Below are 17,852 nucleotides of genomic sequence, written 5' to 3'. Positions count from 1 at the left end.
TGTTCTTGGGCACTGTGGATTTGGACTGGAGTTGCAGTTGCTTTTAATTAATTTGTCCATTCTTATTTTTTTTATTGAGGTCTAATTAACAAATGCCGGGTTCAGATGTACAACATAATGATTCAATATTTGTATATATTGTGAAATGTTCATAATAAGTCTAGTTTACATCTGTCACCACAAAGTTACAAATTTTTTTTTCTTGTAGTGAGAACTATTAAGATCTACTCTCTTAGCAGACTTCAGATATCAATACAGTGTTGTTAACTGTAGTCACTATGCTGTACGTTACATCCATGAGACTTACTTATTTTAGAACTGAAGTGTTTGTACCTTTGATCCCCTTCACTCATTTCACCTTACTCCGCAGCATGCCTCTGGCAACCACCAGTCTATTCTCTGTATCCCTGGGCTCAAGTGGTGTTTTGCTTTGGGATTCCGCATATAAGTGAGATCATATGGTATTTATCTTTCTCTGTCTGACTTATTTCACTTAGCATAATGCCCTCAAGTTCCATCCATGTTGTTGCAAATGGCAAGATAGCGCTTTTTTTTAATGGCTGAATAATAGTCCATTGTATAGACATAGACCACGTTTTCTTTATCCATTCATCCATCAGTGGACACTTAGGTTCTTTTCATGTCATTGCTGCTGTAAACAATGCTACAGTGAACATAGGGGGTGCCGCTAGTTAACTATCTTTTTGAGGTAATGTTTTCATTTTCATTGGGTAAATACCCAGTAGTGGGATTACTGGATCAGTTGGTAGTTCTGATTTTTTGAGGAACCTCCATACCGCTTTCCAGAGTGGCTGCACCAATTTACATTCCCCACAACGGTGCACTAGGGTTCCTTTTTTTCCACATCCTTGCCCACACTTGTTATTTCTTTTTGATTCTAGCTGTTCTAACAGATGTGAAGTGATACCTCATTGTGGTTTTGATCTGTATTTCCCTGATGTCGAGTAACGTTGAGCACTTTTCAGGTACCTTTTGGCCATCTGTACGTCTTCGTTGGAAAAATGCCTATTCATATTTTCTGCCCATTTTTTATGAGATTGTTTTTGTATTGAATTGTAATGAATTCTGTATATATTTTGGATATCAACCCCTTATCAGATATATGATTTGCAGATATTTTCTCCTGTTCAGTAGGTTGCCTTTTCATTTTGTTAATGGGTTTTTTTGCTGTACAGAAGCTTTTTACTTTGATGTCGTTCACTTACTTAATTTCACTTTGGTTCTCTTTGCTTTTGGAGTCAGGTACAAAAATCATCACCAAGACCATTGTTGAGGAATTTCCCACCCCTGTGTTCTTCTAGGAGTTTTATGGTTTCAGGTCTTGATGTTCCAGTCTCTAATCCATTTTGAGTTTATTTTTTGTATATGTTGTTAAGATAGTGGTCCAGTTTCGTTCTTTTACATGTGGCTGTCCAGTTTTCCCAGCACCATTAATGGAAGAGACTGTCTTTTCCCCTTTGTATATTCTTGGCTCCTTGGCCACGTATGTGTGGGTTTATTTCTGGGCTCTCTGTTCTGTTTTGTTGATCTATGGGTCTGATTTTATGCCAGTACTGTACTGTTTTGATTATTATAGGTTTGTAATAAGGTTTGAAATCAGAGGGTATGCTGACTCTAGCTTTGTTCTTTCTCAGGATTGCTTTGACTATTCAGGGTCTTTTGTGGTTCCACACGGATTTTGAGATTGTTTGTTCTATTTCTGTTGCTTTTCTTTTCTTTTTTTTATTTCTGGTGCTTTTCATTTAGAATATTACCCTGCTAAGGCTACATGAATCTGGCGGCGTGAAGGGATATACACAGAGTCCCAGTGGAAAGCAGGGCAGGGATCCAAAAAAGAAAGAATTCATTGCCCTGACTTTGGGCTCAGATTAAGAGGGCAGTAACCTCTTATCTTTGCACAGGCCTTCCTTTACATATATTATGTCATTTCTCTTCCTGATTGCCTGCCTATTTAATTGACGGCCATTTCTCATCATTGATCTCCTGCCTTCTTGAGTGGCCATTTTTAGATTAATCATAATCCTTAATGTATAACACCCAATGTCCTGTGTGATTCATGCATAACGCTCTTTCCTTTCTGTGTTTTATTCATTCATTCATGTATTTATTCTTAATAAAATGAATATCTATGAATCTGATATCCAAACGAGACCTGGAGCAGTAACAATAATTTACATGTATCTGTATAGCCTATCTCTGTCTTAGAGCCCTGCCTTTCTCCCCTGTGTAGCCACTGTTTTGAATTTATGTCTATCATTCCTTTGCTTTTTCTGAAAATAGTGTGGTCACATATATGGGATTTCCTAAACCATGTTTTCTTCACTTTTTTGCACTTCATAAAACAAACAAGAAACAGGAGTAGCATACTGTATGCAGTCTTTTGAGCCTTGCTTTTCCCACTCACCAAGATTGCTCTGTGATGTGTGTGGCCATGGTGGGGTGTTGCTGTATGGTACTGTGTTGGGAAAGTGGTGGTAGGCCTCTGGGTTGTTTCCAGATTTTGTTTTCTTTTAGAAATAGGGTAGCTCTAAACGTTCTGGGATATGTATTTAGGAGTGCAAGTGCTAGTTATTAGGTATGCAAAGATTTAGCTTCTATAGATACTGCAAATTGTTTTCATATGTGGATGTGCCCATTTATACTCCCCCCAACAGTTGATGAGAAATCCCATTCATCCACATTCTTTCCCATTGTCAGAGATGTTTGCCTTCAGTGCTTCACATTCTCTTTTTATCCTTTCCTCTCACCCTTGTTGTATTTGGCAAGCACAGTGCAGCTCCATCAACGTGCCCAGTTGGACTACTGTTGCCACAACAAGCCACTTTTTCTAAGCTTGCGTAATGGCTTCGTACAAACAGCAAATCAGTTCAGGTTCTGGTTCCAGCACTGGCTGAGTCCAATAATGTATTAGACTAAATCTCCCAATAAAAATTATAAATGGTGAGCAAAATATGTTTAAAAACTATTTGAAGGTACTAGAGAGCAACCAAAAAAGCACATAGAAACTGGAGGAGGTTTAAGCCTTGAAAAAGGAAACTACATTGGAGTTTCTGCTGTCTCCTTAGGTCTCTCATGTGGGGAGTGGTAGGGGGTTTTGTGGGCTCACAATCTGATGGACTTGAGGTTTCATAAAACAGGACTGTGAGCTGCCAGAGGAACAAAAAAAAAATGAATAAATGGGACAAAAGAAAACTAACATCGAAAAGTAGACTTAAATTACCCAGACATACTAACAAGTACATTAATTATAAAAATTAAATAAAAATTAGCTAAATATGCTAGTAAAAGGCACGAATGTCAGATTGGATAAAAAGCCAAGATCCAACTGTATGTTATTTTCAAGAGACCCATTCTAACTAGAAAGACACAGAAGATTAAAGTAAAAGAAAGGAAAGAGATAGGTTATACAAATAATAAGCCCAGGAAGCTGGTGTGGTGCTCCGAGCAGCAGATGGCGTAGACTTCAAGACAAGGTATGACCAGAGATAAAGACGAATGTTTTGTAATGGTCATCAGGAAAAATATCAATTATAGATGGGTATGTGCCTAATAACAGAGTTCCAAAATACATGAAGCAAAAATTGATAGAAGTGAAGAGATAAAGACAAATGCACAGTTACGTATCAAATACTTAAGGGGTGCCTGGGTAGCACTGTCAGTTGGGTGTCAAGCTCTTGGTTTTGGCTCAGGTCGTGATCTCGGGGTCCTGAGATCGGGCCTGCATCAGGCTCCTTGCTGAGCGCAAAGTCTGCTTTCCCTCTCCCTCCGTCCCTCGTCGCCACACTGTCTCTCTCTCCTCCAAAATAAATAATCTTAAAAAAAATAAAATAATACTTAGAAGTCAATTTAATAAAAGATGTATAAGACCTCTACACTGAGAACTACAGAACATTGCTTAAAGAAACTTAAATACGTGAAGAGAGAACCCATATAATTCCAGAACAATAGCCAGAACAATTTTGGAAAACAAATGCAAAAAAAAAAAAACCCCAAAAAACAAAAAAACCTAGCAGACTAATACTACCTGACTTCAAGACTTAAAGCTACAGTAATCAAGACCATGAGGTATCAGCAAAAGGATAGATTGGTAGAACTGAAGAGTGAAGAGTCCAGAAATATATATCCATGGAGTTCGTACATTATATATATGTGTGTGTGTATATAGTCAGTTGGTCTTTGACAGAGACACCAAGGCAATTCAATGGGGAAAGGAACGTTTTGAACAGATGTGGTGAAACAGCTGGATATCTATATGGCAAAAAAATGAACCTCTACCTCACAAAGTACAAAAATTAATTTGAGGTGGATCATAGACTTCAACGTAAATGCTAAAACTATAAAACTCCTAGAAGAAAACATAGGAAAAAAAATTTTTTTTAATATTGGAACAATCTAAGATTTCTTACAAGGGATGCAAGAAAAGCATAAACCGTACAAGAAAAAAATGGGTAAATTACAGATTTCATCAGAATGAAAAGCTTCTTTTCTTTGGTAGACATCATTAAGAAAGTGAAAAAGCAAGCCACCACCTGAGAGAAAATATTTGCAATACTTATATTTGATGGAGAACTTGTGTCTAGAATATATAAAGATCACTTACTCCCTAAACAACTCGTTTTTTTTAAATGTACAAAAGAAATGAATACACACTTCAAAAAAGATACATAAGTTGGCAATAAACGCATGAAAATTGTTCAACATCATTTGCTGTCAAGAAAATACATAGTAGGGGCTCCTGGGTGGCGCAGTCGTTAAGCGTCTGCCTTCGGCTCAGGGCATGATCCCGGCGTTCTGGGATCGAGCCCCACATCAGGCTCCTCCACAGGGAGCCTGCTTCTTCCTCTCCCACTCCCCCTGCTTGTGTTCTCTTGGGTTCTCTCTTGCGCTGGCTGTCTCTGTCTCTGTCAAATAAATAAAATCTTTAAAAAAAAAAATACATAGTAAACACATAAAGAGGTGACAGTTCATACCCACTGAAATGGTTGAAATTAGTAAGATTGACAATATCAAATGTTTCCTGTGTGGAGCAACTGGAATTCTCATAAATTGCTGGTGGGAGTGTGAGATGGTACAACCATTTTGGAAAACTACATGGCATTTTCTTAAGAAAGTTAAACAGTAATTCCATTCCTGTGGTATTTACCCAAGAAAAATGAAAGCACATGTCCACAAAATGACCTAAATATGAATGTTAATTTGATGCTTTTTTTCATAGTAGCCGCAAACTGAAAACAACCCAAATACCCAGCAATAGGAGAATGAATAAACATTATGGTATATTCATATAATGCTTATTTCAAGCAATAAAAAAAAAAGAATATAAGAATGAACTACTTAGGCACAGTAACGTGGATGAATCTCAAAAAAAAAAAAAAATATGTTGAGCCAAACCAGACACAAAAGAATACAGAGTCTATGATTCTATTCATAAGAAATCTAAGAATAAGCAAAACTAAACTCTTGTGGAAATCAGAATATTGGTTGCTGGGGAGTGGTAGAACCACAAATGAACTTTTTGGGGTGACAGAAATGTTCTCTGTTTTGACTGGGGTGATGGTCACACGGATTTGCAGATTACCAAAACTCATCAAGGCCTGAGCACATCACTGTTTCTAGATTTTCCTTTAATTTCTTACAAAAGTCCTTCAGAGGGCATAAATAACTATAGCGCTTTGGTCCTCCAAGTACTGAGAGCACCATTGTTGTTTCATGCTTTTTTTGTTGTTAAAAAAATCATGCTGGAATACGTAACATCTCACAACCACCTTGGAAACTCTCACTGAAATAGGAGATTTATGTGCACAGTTGGGATCATGTGACGTAAAGAACTGCTATGAAGACATCAGGAACATAACTTTATTTTTCTTAAGCCCCAGAAGGTGATTTCAAAACGTTCATTTTTCTGGAACATATTTACAAGGTTATTGGAAGCATTTTTAAAAAAAATCAATGTCTAAGAAAACATTCTGACCATGTTAGTACTAGTAGGTCTTTTTGGGGCAGATGATGCAAGATTTTGTTCTTCCTTAATATCCCTTTCAGCCCCAATGTTCATGTGGTTTTGAATTTTTTATTCCGTTGTAGCTGAAGTTTACATTCAAGACCTACTTTCCTTACGCTTCTCCATCTCTTGTTATGGTGCTGCTCCAACGCCCGGAAGGTACGTGAAAGTTGATTCTGCCCATATTAAAATAATTTCTGAGAAAGAACACTGACAGACCATGACCCTTATCTGTAAAACAGGGGAGATGGACTCGGTCATCTCTAACATCCCTTAAAGCTCTCAGGGTCTCACATTCTGTGGGATTTTGATATGAGAATTTTCTGGACTTCAGTTATCATCACTTACCAAAAGAAAGAAAAAAAAATGGCCTCTCGTTAGGTTTTGATAGTCTGCTGCGGATAACATAGGCCCCTGCTGGTGCCAGCCGGATCCACCTGAATGCCGGGAACAGGCTAAGACGTGGCTGAGGAAGGTTTAAACAGTACGTTTATTTGTATTTCATTCTTTCCACTCTGTGCCCCTTGTTGCAGAAGGAAAGATAAAATGATAAAGTCTAGGAAATTTAGGGGAAATTTCTCCTAACCAAGCCAAGGGAAGAAGACTTTTGAAAGAATTCAATAAGTGTATTATTGGATCATGGCCTTCTCTGGTCTCATTTGCCAGCCTTCCACTGGCCACATCCAGTTGGGAAAGTGATGATTCCATCCTTAACCCAACTGGGGTTGACCTGTCAGCATTTTCAGGAACTTGTGTTTAGGCAGCATTTCAGGCATAAAGAATAAAGGTGTCCTTCCCCAATGGAAGCCTGACATCTGAGGGGAAGGCAGCACTGACACAGCACAGACTGCCAGAGAAGAAGGCATTTTAATTGTGGAAGGAAAAAGAAGAGGGAAAGAGCCGGTAATATTTCCTTTTTATGCCATTTTTGTTTGCATTTTTCTGAGACTTGAGTAAATTGATTTATTCAAGGAAAGTAGATGATTCAAAGTTTCAGAGCATTTTACAAAATCCAGTTCTTCTTCCTTTTTCTAAAAGTTGTAGGTTCTTACCTAAAGCGACCCATCTGACCCTATCCTCTCAGGTGCTAGCAGTAGAGGTGGTAATGAGGCTGGCGGGACCTGTGGTCAACAGTTTTGTGAAACTTACCCTGTGGGAACACAACGGGAAAACTTTCATAACAAGACAGAAGAGTCTGCTTTTCACTTTGCAGCTAAAGTCAGATTAGAGAAGCCTGAGGTCAGTCTATGTGAAAAGCTGAATGAGCTCCGGAAAAAATACTAGAGTTGTTATTTTTTAAGTTGGGAAATCTGTAAACAAAAGACTAAGGTGATACCTTGAGCAGGAACTCAGCCATTTACATTTTCCTTTGTGTGACTGTCCTAGATTTATGTCCAAAAATAAATAAGGGAATTTTAGCAGAAGTTCCTCCTATTCTGCTTTTCAGCATATTACTTTTGGGTAAAAAAATGAATGTTAAGTTAACGAGTTGAAATATTTTTTTTAAGACTTTATTTATTTATCTGAGACAGAGAAAGAGCACAAGGAGGGGTAAAGGAGAAGCAGACCCCCCATCAAGCAGGGAGTGCGACGTGGGGCTTGAGCCCAGGATCCTGGGATCATGACCTGAGCCGAAGGCAGATGCTTAGCCGACTGAGCCACCCAGGCGCCCCTGAAGTATTTTTTAATAATAGAATCTTTTTTTTATAATGATTTTTTTATATTATGTTAGTCACCATACAGTACATCCCTAGATTTTGATGTAAAGTTCGATGATTCATTAGTTGCGTATAACACCCAGTGCTCCATGCAATACGTGCCCTCCTTATTACCCATCACCAGCCTATCCCATTCCCCCATCCCCCGCCCCTCTGAAGCCCTCAGTTTGTTTCCCAGAGTCCATAGTCTCTCATGATTCATTCCACCTTCTGTTTACCCCCCTTTCTTCTTCCCTTTCTTCTCCTACCGATCTTCTATTCATCAGAAATTGATTTTGTGCCCACTGTGAAGTCCGGTGGGGCATAAAAGATAGATCACTTACAAGCCCTGACTATCCAAGAGCTACAGGTAGAGGGGGACATAAAATAAGTATCTAAATAATTAATACAAAGAAGAAAATGAAACATGCCTTCAAAGGCTACAAATCAAGAGTTAGGGGCATTTCAGAGGAGGGAAAGATAATAAATGACCCTGTAATCCGTGACATTTGTGGAGTAGTTAGCAGCGCTGATCCCATCATTTACATTATCTTCTCATGTATTTAATTACAGAATCTATCACTGCATGGAAACGTGGTAACTTTTTCAGATGTTGTTTAGAACTGCAGATACGTACATGTTCAGATGTGTCTAAAACCATGGAATAATTACGAAACCAGAAAAACTAACTCAAGAAAAGACATTTGTTGGGGCGCCTGGGTGGCTCAGTCATTAAGCATCTGCCTTTGGCTCAGGGCGTGATCCCAGGGTCCTGGGATCGAGCCCTGCATCGGGGTCCCTGCTCTGCTTGGAGCCTGCTTCTTCCTCTCCCACTCCCCCTGCTTGTGTTCCCTATCTCACTGGCTGTCTCTCTCTCTGTCAAATAAATAAATAAAATCTTTAAAAAAAGAAAGAAAAGGAAAGACATTTGCTTTTATGATATCTGCGTATTATTTTCCTGGCCTTTTCTTTCCTTTAAACCTGAAATCCTATTCTGAATTCATCACAGTCATAGAAAAAGAATTGGGCAGCCTATCTTTAGTTCCTTGTTGACTTTTACTACCATCTCCATGTACTTTGAAATCATGAATTGTCAGTGATAGAGGGTGGGGGGTGGGGTTGAAAAGAAAAAAACCTGGAGCATCTGCAACATAACATTTCCAGTCCTAGGGTGGGCTGCTTATGCAGTTTGTCTCCTTCCGTGTACCTAAGTTAAAGAGCCTTTGCAGTTTAATTCTGTGTAACACTGAGGATCTTCCCAGGCTTAAGGGTTGGATATTGGCTGGGAACAGCATGAGACCAGTGGTATGGGTCCCATGGACCAGGAAAAATAAGGCCTTTTTCCAAAGCTCTTCTGGTCTTAGCAGCAGATGATCCTAATAGGTTTGACTTTTCTTCAGTTCCCTCTGGTCTGTCTCTCTACACACAGATATTCCACAAGAACTGTGGCACCAGCCACTGAAACATATTTCTGAAATGCTCAGAGAAATAGTTGAAGACCAGACTCATGGGTAAGCAACTCTTGACAACTCCTAGGTCTGCGTCACAGTGGCTTCTCTTGACCCTGATCTTCACTTTATGGAGGGCTGACGGGGGTGGCGTTACTGTCTGTGACCGTCCCCAGACAGGTAAGCACACTGCTGAGTGAGAAGTGGAGGAAGCACAGAGCCAGCTGCATGTATCACTTTGAGCAGCTCGGAATCAACAGGTGGGTATGTAAGTATCTGGCACAGAAACTGTCCCGAATAATGGCTGGTATTGGGTTTTGAAATATACAAGTATAACAATAAGAAGACTAGACCCTATAAAAAGCAGTGCCCGCATGCTGCCCCCAGCCCCAGCCATGCAGAAGGAGAAGGGTGGTGCCCTCTGGGTCCCTTGGTCTTCTCCGACTTCCTGTTACTCTCTAGGGAAGGAAATTCTAACCTTCTCCTACACAGTAGGATAAAATGCCCCCTTTTCCTCCTCTTTTTAATAAATATTTGTCTAAAGTTAGAAAATCCATTCTAATATAAATTAATTTCTAACATGATATTAAGTACCCTCTCATATACATTATTTTCCTAAAAGCAATCACATTTAGGCTTTACTAAGTTCTTTGTGATGTAACACTCTTCAGCTTCCTCTTGACTTTTTCGTAGATTCTAAATATTTTGTTTGTTGTCTATATTAACCTACTAAGACTGTCTTTATTTGTTCCTTTTGCCACTATTCCCTCTTGAAATTCTCTGTAATCTCCTCACTGACCTATCATACATTCCGGTTGGTCCTCCTTATGTTCATGATCACTGATGCAGGCTTTGTGCCCATTACTACCTACCCCTCCCCAACAAGAAGATTCTTACCAATAAATGAGACGAACTAGCAGCCAGGTGGGGATCGGAGTATTGGCCACGCTAAAGACCTGTAACACCTGTGTGCATCCTTTCAGGTGGTTCCTGTTGCAGAGTAGGACCTAGACCCAAAACCTAGGGTTTTGGTACTCCTACCTAACCTAGATCTGCCTTCATTAGATTTCAGGGTCCACCTGCAGGGAGGAGTGGATGAGTCAGTTTAGATGCTTTCTCAGCCGGCCACTGGGACTGCGTCACATACTCAGTTACTGGTAGAGAACAGCAAGAAGGACCAGGTGCATTTGTGAAAGGCAAGTTCTAAGCTCTGCTCCAGGTGTGGTCCCCACCTGTGAGCAGGGAGTGTGAGAGAGCCCTGGTGCTCCGCTTACAGTGAGGTCTGTATAGAAGAGACCCTATGGAACCTGTCCCTTGCTTTTAAGACCTCATAACCCAGCTGACCACTGATGCAGCCCACAGAGCACCACCTCTTTCTCCTATGGGACAAGTAAGATTAATACCCTCCTTTCTTCTTTTCTCTTCACTGTTCCACAAGCTAGATTTCAAAACATTTAATTACTTGTTCTCAGAACAGATACAGCAGACCCAGACCCAACCAAGAGAGGCCCAGAACTCTCCTGTTCCAGGAGCTTCCCTGGTTCTGATCTAACTTGCTCTCTGGCCAGTCCTGTTCCATTTTTTTAGAGGAGATATTAAGCTGCTGACACTGTCACTGTGCATATTAATGATTCCTTTCCTTGAGTGAAGTCTACCCTTTAAACAACCAGCACACCTCTCAGTTCCCAGCATGACAGAAGGATAGCTTCACAAAAGCTTCTAACTTTCCAGCTTGGACATACACGTGATGACAGGAAAGAATACAGTATGCAGTCCATTCAAAATTTATAATTGCCAGAATACTGACCAGAACCTTGTGTTTTGTCAGAAAGGAAACAGCGCATGTTTCTGTCTGCATCCCTTCTCTGGTCTCCATCTGGACCCCCAGGAGTCCCCTCAGTTCTTGCTCTGGAGCTACCTGGGTGGCTGCCTAATGGCTGGGGGGCCCCACTTTCCACGGCAGCCCAGCTGTGCAGGCCAGGCAGAAAGCAGAGGGGGAGCCTGCAGGTTCTCATCTTGTAGCATTCCTGTTGTTCATGGTCCAGAATCTTTCTTTGTCAAAGGCCTGTACTCACTCATGGTCCTTGGATATAAAGATTTAAATGTCTGAAGTCCTCAGGGCACATGGGGTTTTGAAAGACCTGCCTTTGATGGCCCTGTGATGAGTTCAGCGTGGCATTGTGAGCTACATTTCTGAGTCTAACTTGTATTCCTCGCAAGTTGTACTTCAGTGGATAAGAACAATTTAAGCCAACCATTCGCAAACATTACAGTTGCTTTAAGAACCAAAAAGAAAAAGAAATCAAGTTGCCAGCTGCCATGTGTTTTGGTTCTGTTCCAGGTCCTACGGAGGCCCCTTTGAGTGCTGGTTTTTGTTCATTCACTTTGGAGGATGGGCTGATATCGCGGCTGAGCAGTTAGTGATGTCAGAAGCTGAACCCTCTGAGGCCCTGCTGTGGCTCTTGGCATTCAGCTGCAGCCCACATGACGGGAGTCCGCAGAGAGCACAGACCATGGTGGGTGGCAGGGCCCATTGCGTGTGGTGCTCCGGGGCCGTCTCGGGATTGGAAAGGATGCTGCAGGAAGGGGCCCTGGAGTGGGTTTGGCTTCCACTAACCCTCAGGCACCTAAGCACCGAGTGTTCATTGTGTTCATTGTGGAAGCGTGTCGATGTCCACCCAGAGAAGTGAGTGCGTGTGTGCTGGGTTTGTGGTCAGAGACGTCTTCTTGCCTCACAGGGTTGACTGGAGACAGCACACTGCCCCTCTGCTTTCCTAGGAAGCGTCGAGGAGATGAGGCAGAGCCCTTCTGTCTCCCGCATTGTTTCATCTGTTCTTGCTCGGCTGCCAGCTCTGCCCTCACAAGTGCTCCTGGCCCCAGGGCCGCGTCCTCCAGCGTTTGCTGTGCAGAGTCTGACTGCTCTTCTGAGGGGCTCTGTCCTCCCTCTGATCGGCAGCCCGCCTGTCTTGACTTACTGCTTTCTTAGATCAGTCAACAGGTCCTCACATTACCAGCTTTGTTTAGAACTCTTACTAAAGTAATCTGATATTAACCCCTTCCCTTCTGAAAAAGGACTTGGGCATTTTCATAAATAACAGAGCCGCTAAGTGCTAGACTGTCTATGGCGAAGAGAGTTGTTATTTTATGTGGAGTATAATGATTACAGGAGGCGATGCTTTGATTAAAGGCATTGGCACCTCCCTTGCAAACATTTATTTGCCGGTTTTTAAAACCTTAACAGCTAGCACTTTTTGCTAATTTTAATAATTAAAGGAAGCAGGTTTCCTTATGTAGAGAGCAGTTCTCCTGTTTGCTTGATGTTTTCCGTTGGAAAAAAGCAGAGAATAGTTCAGATATGGCTGTATATTTTACTTGTTTAAAGGTTTGCATATAGAGGAAAGAAAGTTTTGGATTTTAGAAAGTTGAAATTTGGTGATAATTTATATCATATCAAAAATAGAACATTTTAAAGAAATTATCATAATCCACATACATCTTTGAGGGTTGCTGTATGATTAAAAAGAAAGCCTTCTATTTCCCTTTTAAAATATCAATTAAAGGGGCACCTGGGTGGCTCAGATGGTTGAGTGTCTGCCTTCAGCTCCAGTCATGATCTCCAAGTCCCCGGATCAAGCCCCGCCTTGGGCTTCGGGCTCGGTGGCGAGTCTGCTCCTCCCCCTGCTTGTGTGCTGTCTCTCTCAGTCTCAAATGAATAAATTAAAAAATACATCAATTAAACTAATTAAGAGAAATCCTAATCCTAATTAAGGGAAATCCTTGCTTTTAATAATAGTTGTAGTTAAAATGTATGTAGCACTAATGATTTCCAAAGCCCTGTTACATATACTTTATATTTGATTATCTATAAGCTAAATTGGTAGGTTATGTGTTAAATTCTATATTGATGATAGAAACTAACAGAAGTTCACTCTTGAACTATAGAGAAATAAACTGTTCCCCCAAAAATGTAATTTCTGGAAAGTTCTGCATTGCCATGTCTTTCTAATACTTAACTTGGTCTTTTTTCTTTTTTCTTTTTTTTTTTAATAAAACGTGTGCATAGTTCTTATTACTCCAGGGATACTTAGGCATACTGGATAAAAATAGATTATCTTGGGGCACCTGCGTGGCTCAGTTTGTTGGGCGTCTGCCTTCAGCTCGGGTCATGATCTCAGGGTCCTAGGATCGAGCCCCACAACGGGCTCCCTGCTCGGCAGGGAGTCTGCTTCTCCCTCACCCCTGTCCCTCCCCGCAGCTCACGCTCTCTCTTGCTATCTCTCAAATAAGTAAATAAAATCTTTTTTTAAAATAGATTAATTAGTTCATTCAGAATAGTTGAGCGCCAGCATGTTCGCTTCCTTCTTAGCTACCCTGTCAGAGGTGGCTGTTTATCTTGTGATTGAAGCCACACTTCATGTTTGTGATCCCAAAGCCTCTTTTTTCCTCCTTGGTGCCCAACCTGAGGCGCTGGTGTGTGTGACATCCTGACAAGCAAGTGGGCCCAGTTTTCCTAGTTTAACTAGGAAGACACACCTCTCACTCTCCAGGGTTTTTGAGCTCTAATCCCTTTGATGGTCTGTTGGGTGACTTGAGAAACAAACTCTGAGCTGCCTTTGAATGTGTGATTACTGGGAGATTTGAATGAGCCTGACGACATCTGTGCCTTTTCCTCAAAAGGTGTCATTAAATCTGGTTAATCGCTCAGCCCTGATAGCCTACTGTGGCTAGAAGCACTGCCTCCCCTGGCCATCCTTGAGGTTCAGTAGTGGGGAAGCAAAAGCAACCGCCACACAAAGACCCACACTTCTCTCTGCAGACCATGTTCACTGCCAGCCAGTGTCCATCTTCTTTTGCTAACTTGGAATTGGATCATGAGAAAAACAAGAAATACCTGTGTTTGTATATCCCTAAGAATTAGTTCAGGGTTCATACTCTAGCTTTGTCATTCCATCTCTAGAAATTCTCCTAGGGGAGTAATTAGAGATCCATACGAAGATTTATGTATAAGACATGAGCATTATTGTAATTGCAAATGTTACAAATGGCCTAAACTTTCAATAGTGAAATTAAATTGTGACGTATCCTAACCATGGACTAGCATTCTGCCATGAAAAATCATGTTCTCAAAGACTATGTGTTCAAGATACATGATATTGCTTACAGTGCATTGTGAAAGCTATAAGAAAACATAATGCATAGTGAGTGCTGTGTTCACAAGGCATGGGAAAAAGACAAGAAAGATATGAACCTGGTTTCCTCCAACTTCCCTGGAGAAAATGGAGCGGGACCAGGCTGGGATCAAGTTAGATCAGAACTTTTATCTGGGTCATGGAGTTATATACTTTTTTGTTCTAAATTTCTACAGTGAGTATATGTAGATTTTCATAATGCAGGATAAAAAGTACTACTTAGAAAAGAAAGCTTATGTCTTTTACCTAAAAACAAATTAAAAAGCATTTAAAGTTTTGGCATGTCAGAAGCTTATGGCTATGGAAGGCATTTAAAGGGAAAGATGGTCTGGGATGAAGAAGACTGGTCTTAGGGAGTATTGGACAAGGGTAGAAAATCAAGAAGGTTTTCTTCGGTCAAGAAGAAAATGGATATGAAGGCATAGCTTCCTAAGCCCTGATATTTTTGCATACCATTTAGATGGCAGGAGGATCTTGGGCTCCCATAGACGCCATCAGATGAGGGCAGGCTGGGCCCAGCTGACAGAAGGAGGTGGTGAGAGAGTAGCCCTCTCCTGTTGGAATGCTGCCATTCTCCGTGGAAGAGCCCCATGGTGCAGTTTCTCACGGTCTTGGACTGTGGTCAGAATAGCTCACACAGCACTCCTAGTGTACTGGAGTTTATAACAGACTTCATTGAAGGAGGCCTTAACTTCCAGGAAAAAAAAAAAGACTCACACAAAATCCATAAAATTGGTCATGGGAATTCTCAGAATAGGCCTAAGTATTCTTCCGAAAATGATGGAACATATCTGTTCATGAGTGCCATGTGGCATTTTGGATCTATGGCTTTTCAGTTTTTTCTTTGTTTTCAAGTCACAACTTGATGTACCATTCTTATAGCAAGCAGAAGTCTCAGCATGAAATAAGTATTTTTTATGCAAAAACAACCCACAGATCTATAACAATCACCATTATTATGTGGATTCCACAGACTTGTGACCTCTGCTTGGGCTTTAAACATGTATGAACAGACTGTCCCAGTGTCTAAAACAAAACAAATGTGGTGTGTGTGTGTTTCCTCCCTTTAAAGATAGCAAAAGGCAAAAGGCAAACCTCATTCTTATCAGAACATTGGCTCAGTGAAGGTCCAGTTGCATGGGGCTTTAATTGATTTGTGGCTGTGATAGTGAGCGAGTCTTCAAGGAGCTTTTTGTTCTTTTTCCCACAATATAAAAATCTGACTACATTCTGCTGAGGATTTTTCTCCATTTCCTTTCTTTAAAAAAAAAAAAAAAAGGTCAGTTCCTGGCATGGTGCCTTGGCTGCTTAGTGAGCAAGACGAAAGAAAGTCAAGAAATTTCCATTACGCCCATTTGGGTTTGTGTGGAGCAGTGTGTAAGCTCAGACATGAGTCGCCTCTGTCTGCCTTCCCTCGGGCGCCAGTCCTCTCCTCTTTCTGGGGGCTTGCTTCAAAGTCCCAAATAAATCCTAGAACCATGAATGTCCTGACTTTTCCCTAATCTCTCACCTTTGAATTATACTTCCCAGGTAGAGGTAAAGGCAGTGCTCAGCCGCCTCAAGAAGCTGCTCAGAAGTCCGATTCTCTCAGCCAAGGATTTGCAGGCAGCAGCTGCAGAGAGCCAAGACAGAGACCCCAGACCACCTTTGTGTCAACAGCTGATCAGGCGCCTCCTCCTGAACTTCCTGCTCTGGGCTCCTGGAGGCCATGTGAATGCCCGGGAAGTCATCGCCCTTGTAAGTCTCCCCTTTTCTAGCATGCTCAGTCTCACTCACATTCCAGGGAAGAGGTGGATTGTCTTCCCAAGGGTCTGGCCTTTGACAAGTGTGTGTACCAGGGTGCTATCCAAACATGGATGGACAGGCAGTGAAGTTGACAGTTGGGACTCCAGAGCCCACCCCTTGCAACACCTTCATGACATGGAAGAGAAAGGAGGTGACTTCTTCTAGGTCACAGCTTGCTGCCAGGGCCCATAGCCAAACTGGGTCTTCTGTGTCCCCATGTACTTATTCTTTCAGTTACATCGCATGACTCCCATCCTCCTCATGAATTGGAACAAGACTTCGGTGAGATGTGTTCACTGTAGCAATCCAGAGAGTTTTGTTTGTTAATATAAAAAAAAATGTTTGCCAATTACAATGAATTCCTTCCTGAAACCCAGCTGACATGAGGGGTAAAGAGTGGTCCAAGTCCAAAGTGAGTATCATTCATGGCATTGGATTAGGTAGTGACTTCTTGGATAATGTCACCAAAGGCACAGGCAGCAACAACAAATAGATAAATTGAACTTCATCAAAATTAAAACCTCTTGTTCTTCAAAAGGTATTAGTAAGACAGTGAAAGGACAAACTCATGGAATAGGAAGAAAATATTTGGAAATCGTATCTCTAATAAGGGTTTAGAATCCACAATATATTGGGAATTCTTACAACTCAGCAACAGCAAAAATCTAAATCAGAGGTGGGCAACAGATCAGAATTGATATTGCTCCAAAGAAGATATACAGATGGCCATTAAGCACGTGAAAAAATGCTCAACATTATTAACCATTAGGGAAGTGCAAATCAAAACCCACAATGAGGTCATACTCCACATGCACTAGGATGGCTGTTACAAACAAAACAAAGCGGAAAAGAGCAAGTGTTGGTGAGGATGTAGAGAAATTGGAACTCTCAAAAAAAGAAAAAGAAATTGGAAGTCTCCTGTATTTCCAGTTGGGAATATTAAAATTGTACAGCCACTGTGGAAGAGTTTAATGGTTCCTGAAAAAGTTAATCAGAATTACCATAGGATCCAGCAATTGTATTTCTGTGTAAAAGAATTTTAGAATTAAACAGACACTTAGCCACCCCTGTTCATAATGGCATTATGCACAATAGCCAAAGGTGCAGACAACCCAAGAGTCCATCAGCAGGTAACGGATAAAGTGTGGTCGGTACATACAATGGGATATTTTTAAGCCCTACAAATGAATGAAGTTTTGATACATGCTACCACATGGATGAACCTTGAGAACATTATGCTGAAATAAGTGAGACACAAAAGGACACATACTGTATGTTTTACTTATATGAGGTACCTAGAATAGCAAATTTATAGACAAGAAGTAGAACAGAGGTTACCAAGAGCTGGGCAGGGGAGAGGGATGGAGAGTTTGTTGGGGATAAAGAAAAAGTTCTGGAAATGGATAATAGTGATGGTTAGTGATGGTTGTACAGTATTATGAATTTACTTCATGCCAATGAATTGTCCACTTAAAAATGGTTAAAAGAGCAAATTTAAAAAGCATCCACATGCTGGCTCTTAGAATTTTTATTTGCGTTTGTTTTTATTTTTTATTAACATATAATATACATAAAGAAAATGTATAGGTTGATTAATATTCATAAACCAAAAATAACTATGCAGGCAGCAACCAAATCAAGAAAGGAATGTTCCCAGCACCCAGAGAACTCCCTCTTGCTCCCTTCCCCGGGCAGGTTCTGTTTGAATGTG

At 41.0% G+C, this 17,852-nt stretch overlaps 1 protein-coding gene across 5 annotated transcripts in view; it reads left to right on the top strand.

Annotated features, from left to right (window-relative positions):
- The window catches only part of FANCC (FA complementation group C), a 269,377-nt gene that overhangs the window by 233,442 nt on the left and 18,083 nt on the right, over positions 1-17,852 (top strand). For all 5 annotated transcript variants that reach the window (XM_045780982.2, XM_087858800.1, XM_087858797.1 and 2 more), the window contains 4 exons: positions 6,106-6,181; positions 9,149-9,230; positions 11,509-11,683; positions 15,887-16,093. In XM_045780982.2, the coding sequence (XP_045636938.2) occupies positions 6,106-6,181; positions 9,149-9,230; positions 11,509-11,683; positions 15,887-16,093 (540 nt within the window). The remainder of the gene's footprint in view (positions 1-6,105; positions 6,182-9,148; positions 9,231-11,508; positions 11,684-15,886; positions 16,094-17,852) is intronic.

The sequence above is a fragment of the Ursus americanus genome, chromosome 34 (assembly GCF_024610735.1).
Source record: "Ursus americanus isolate L20-20 chromosome 34, mUrsAme1.1.p, whole genome shotgun sequence".
Taxonomy (NCBI): Eukaryota; Metazoa; Chordata; class Mammalia; order Carnivora; family Ursidae; genus Ursus; species Ursus americanus.
This window is presented reverse-complemented; position numbering and strand designations above follow the sequence as displayed.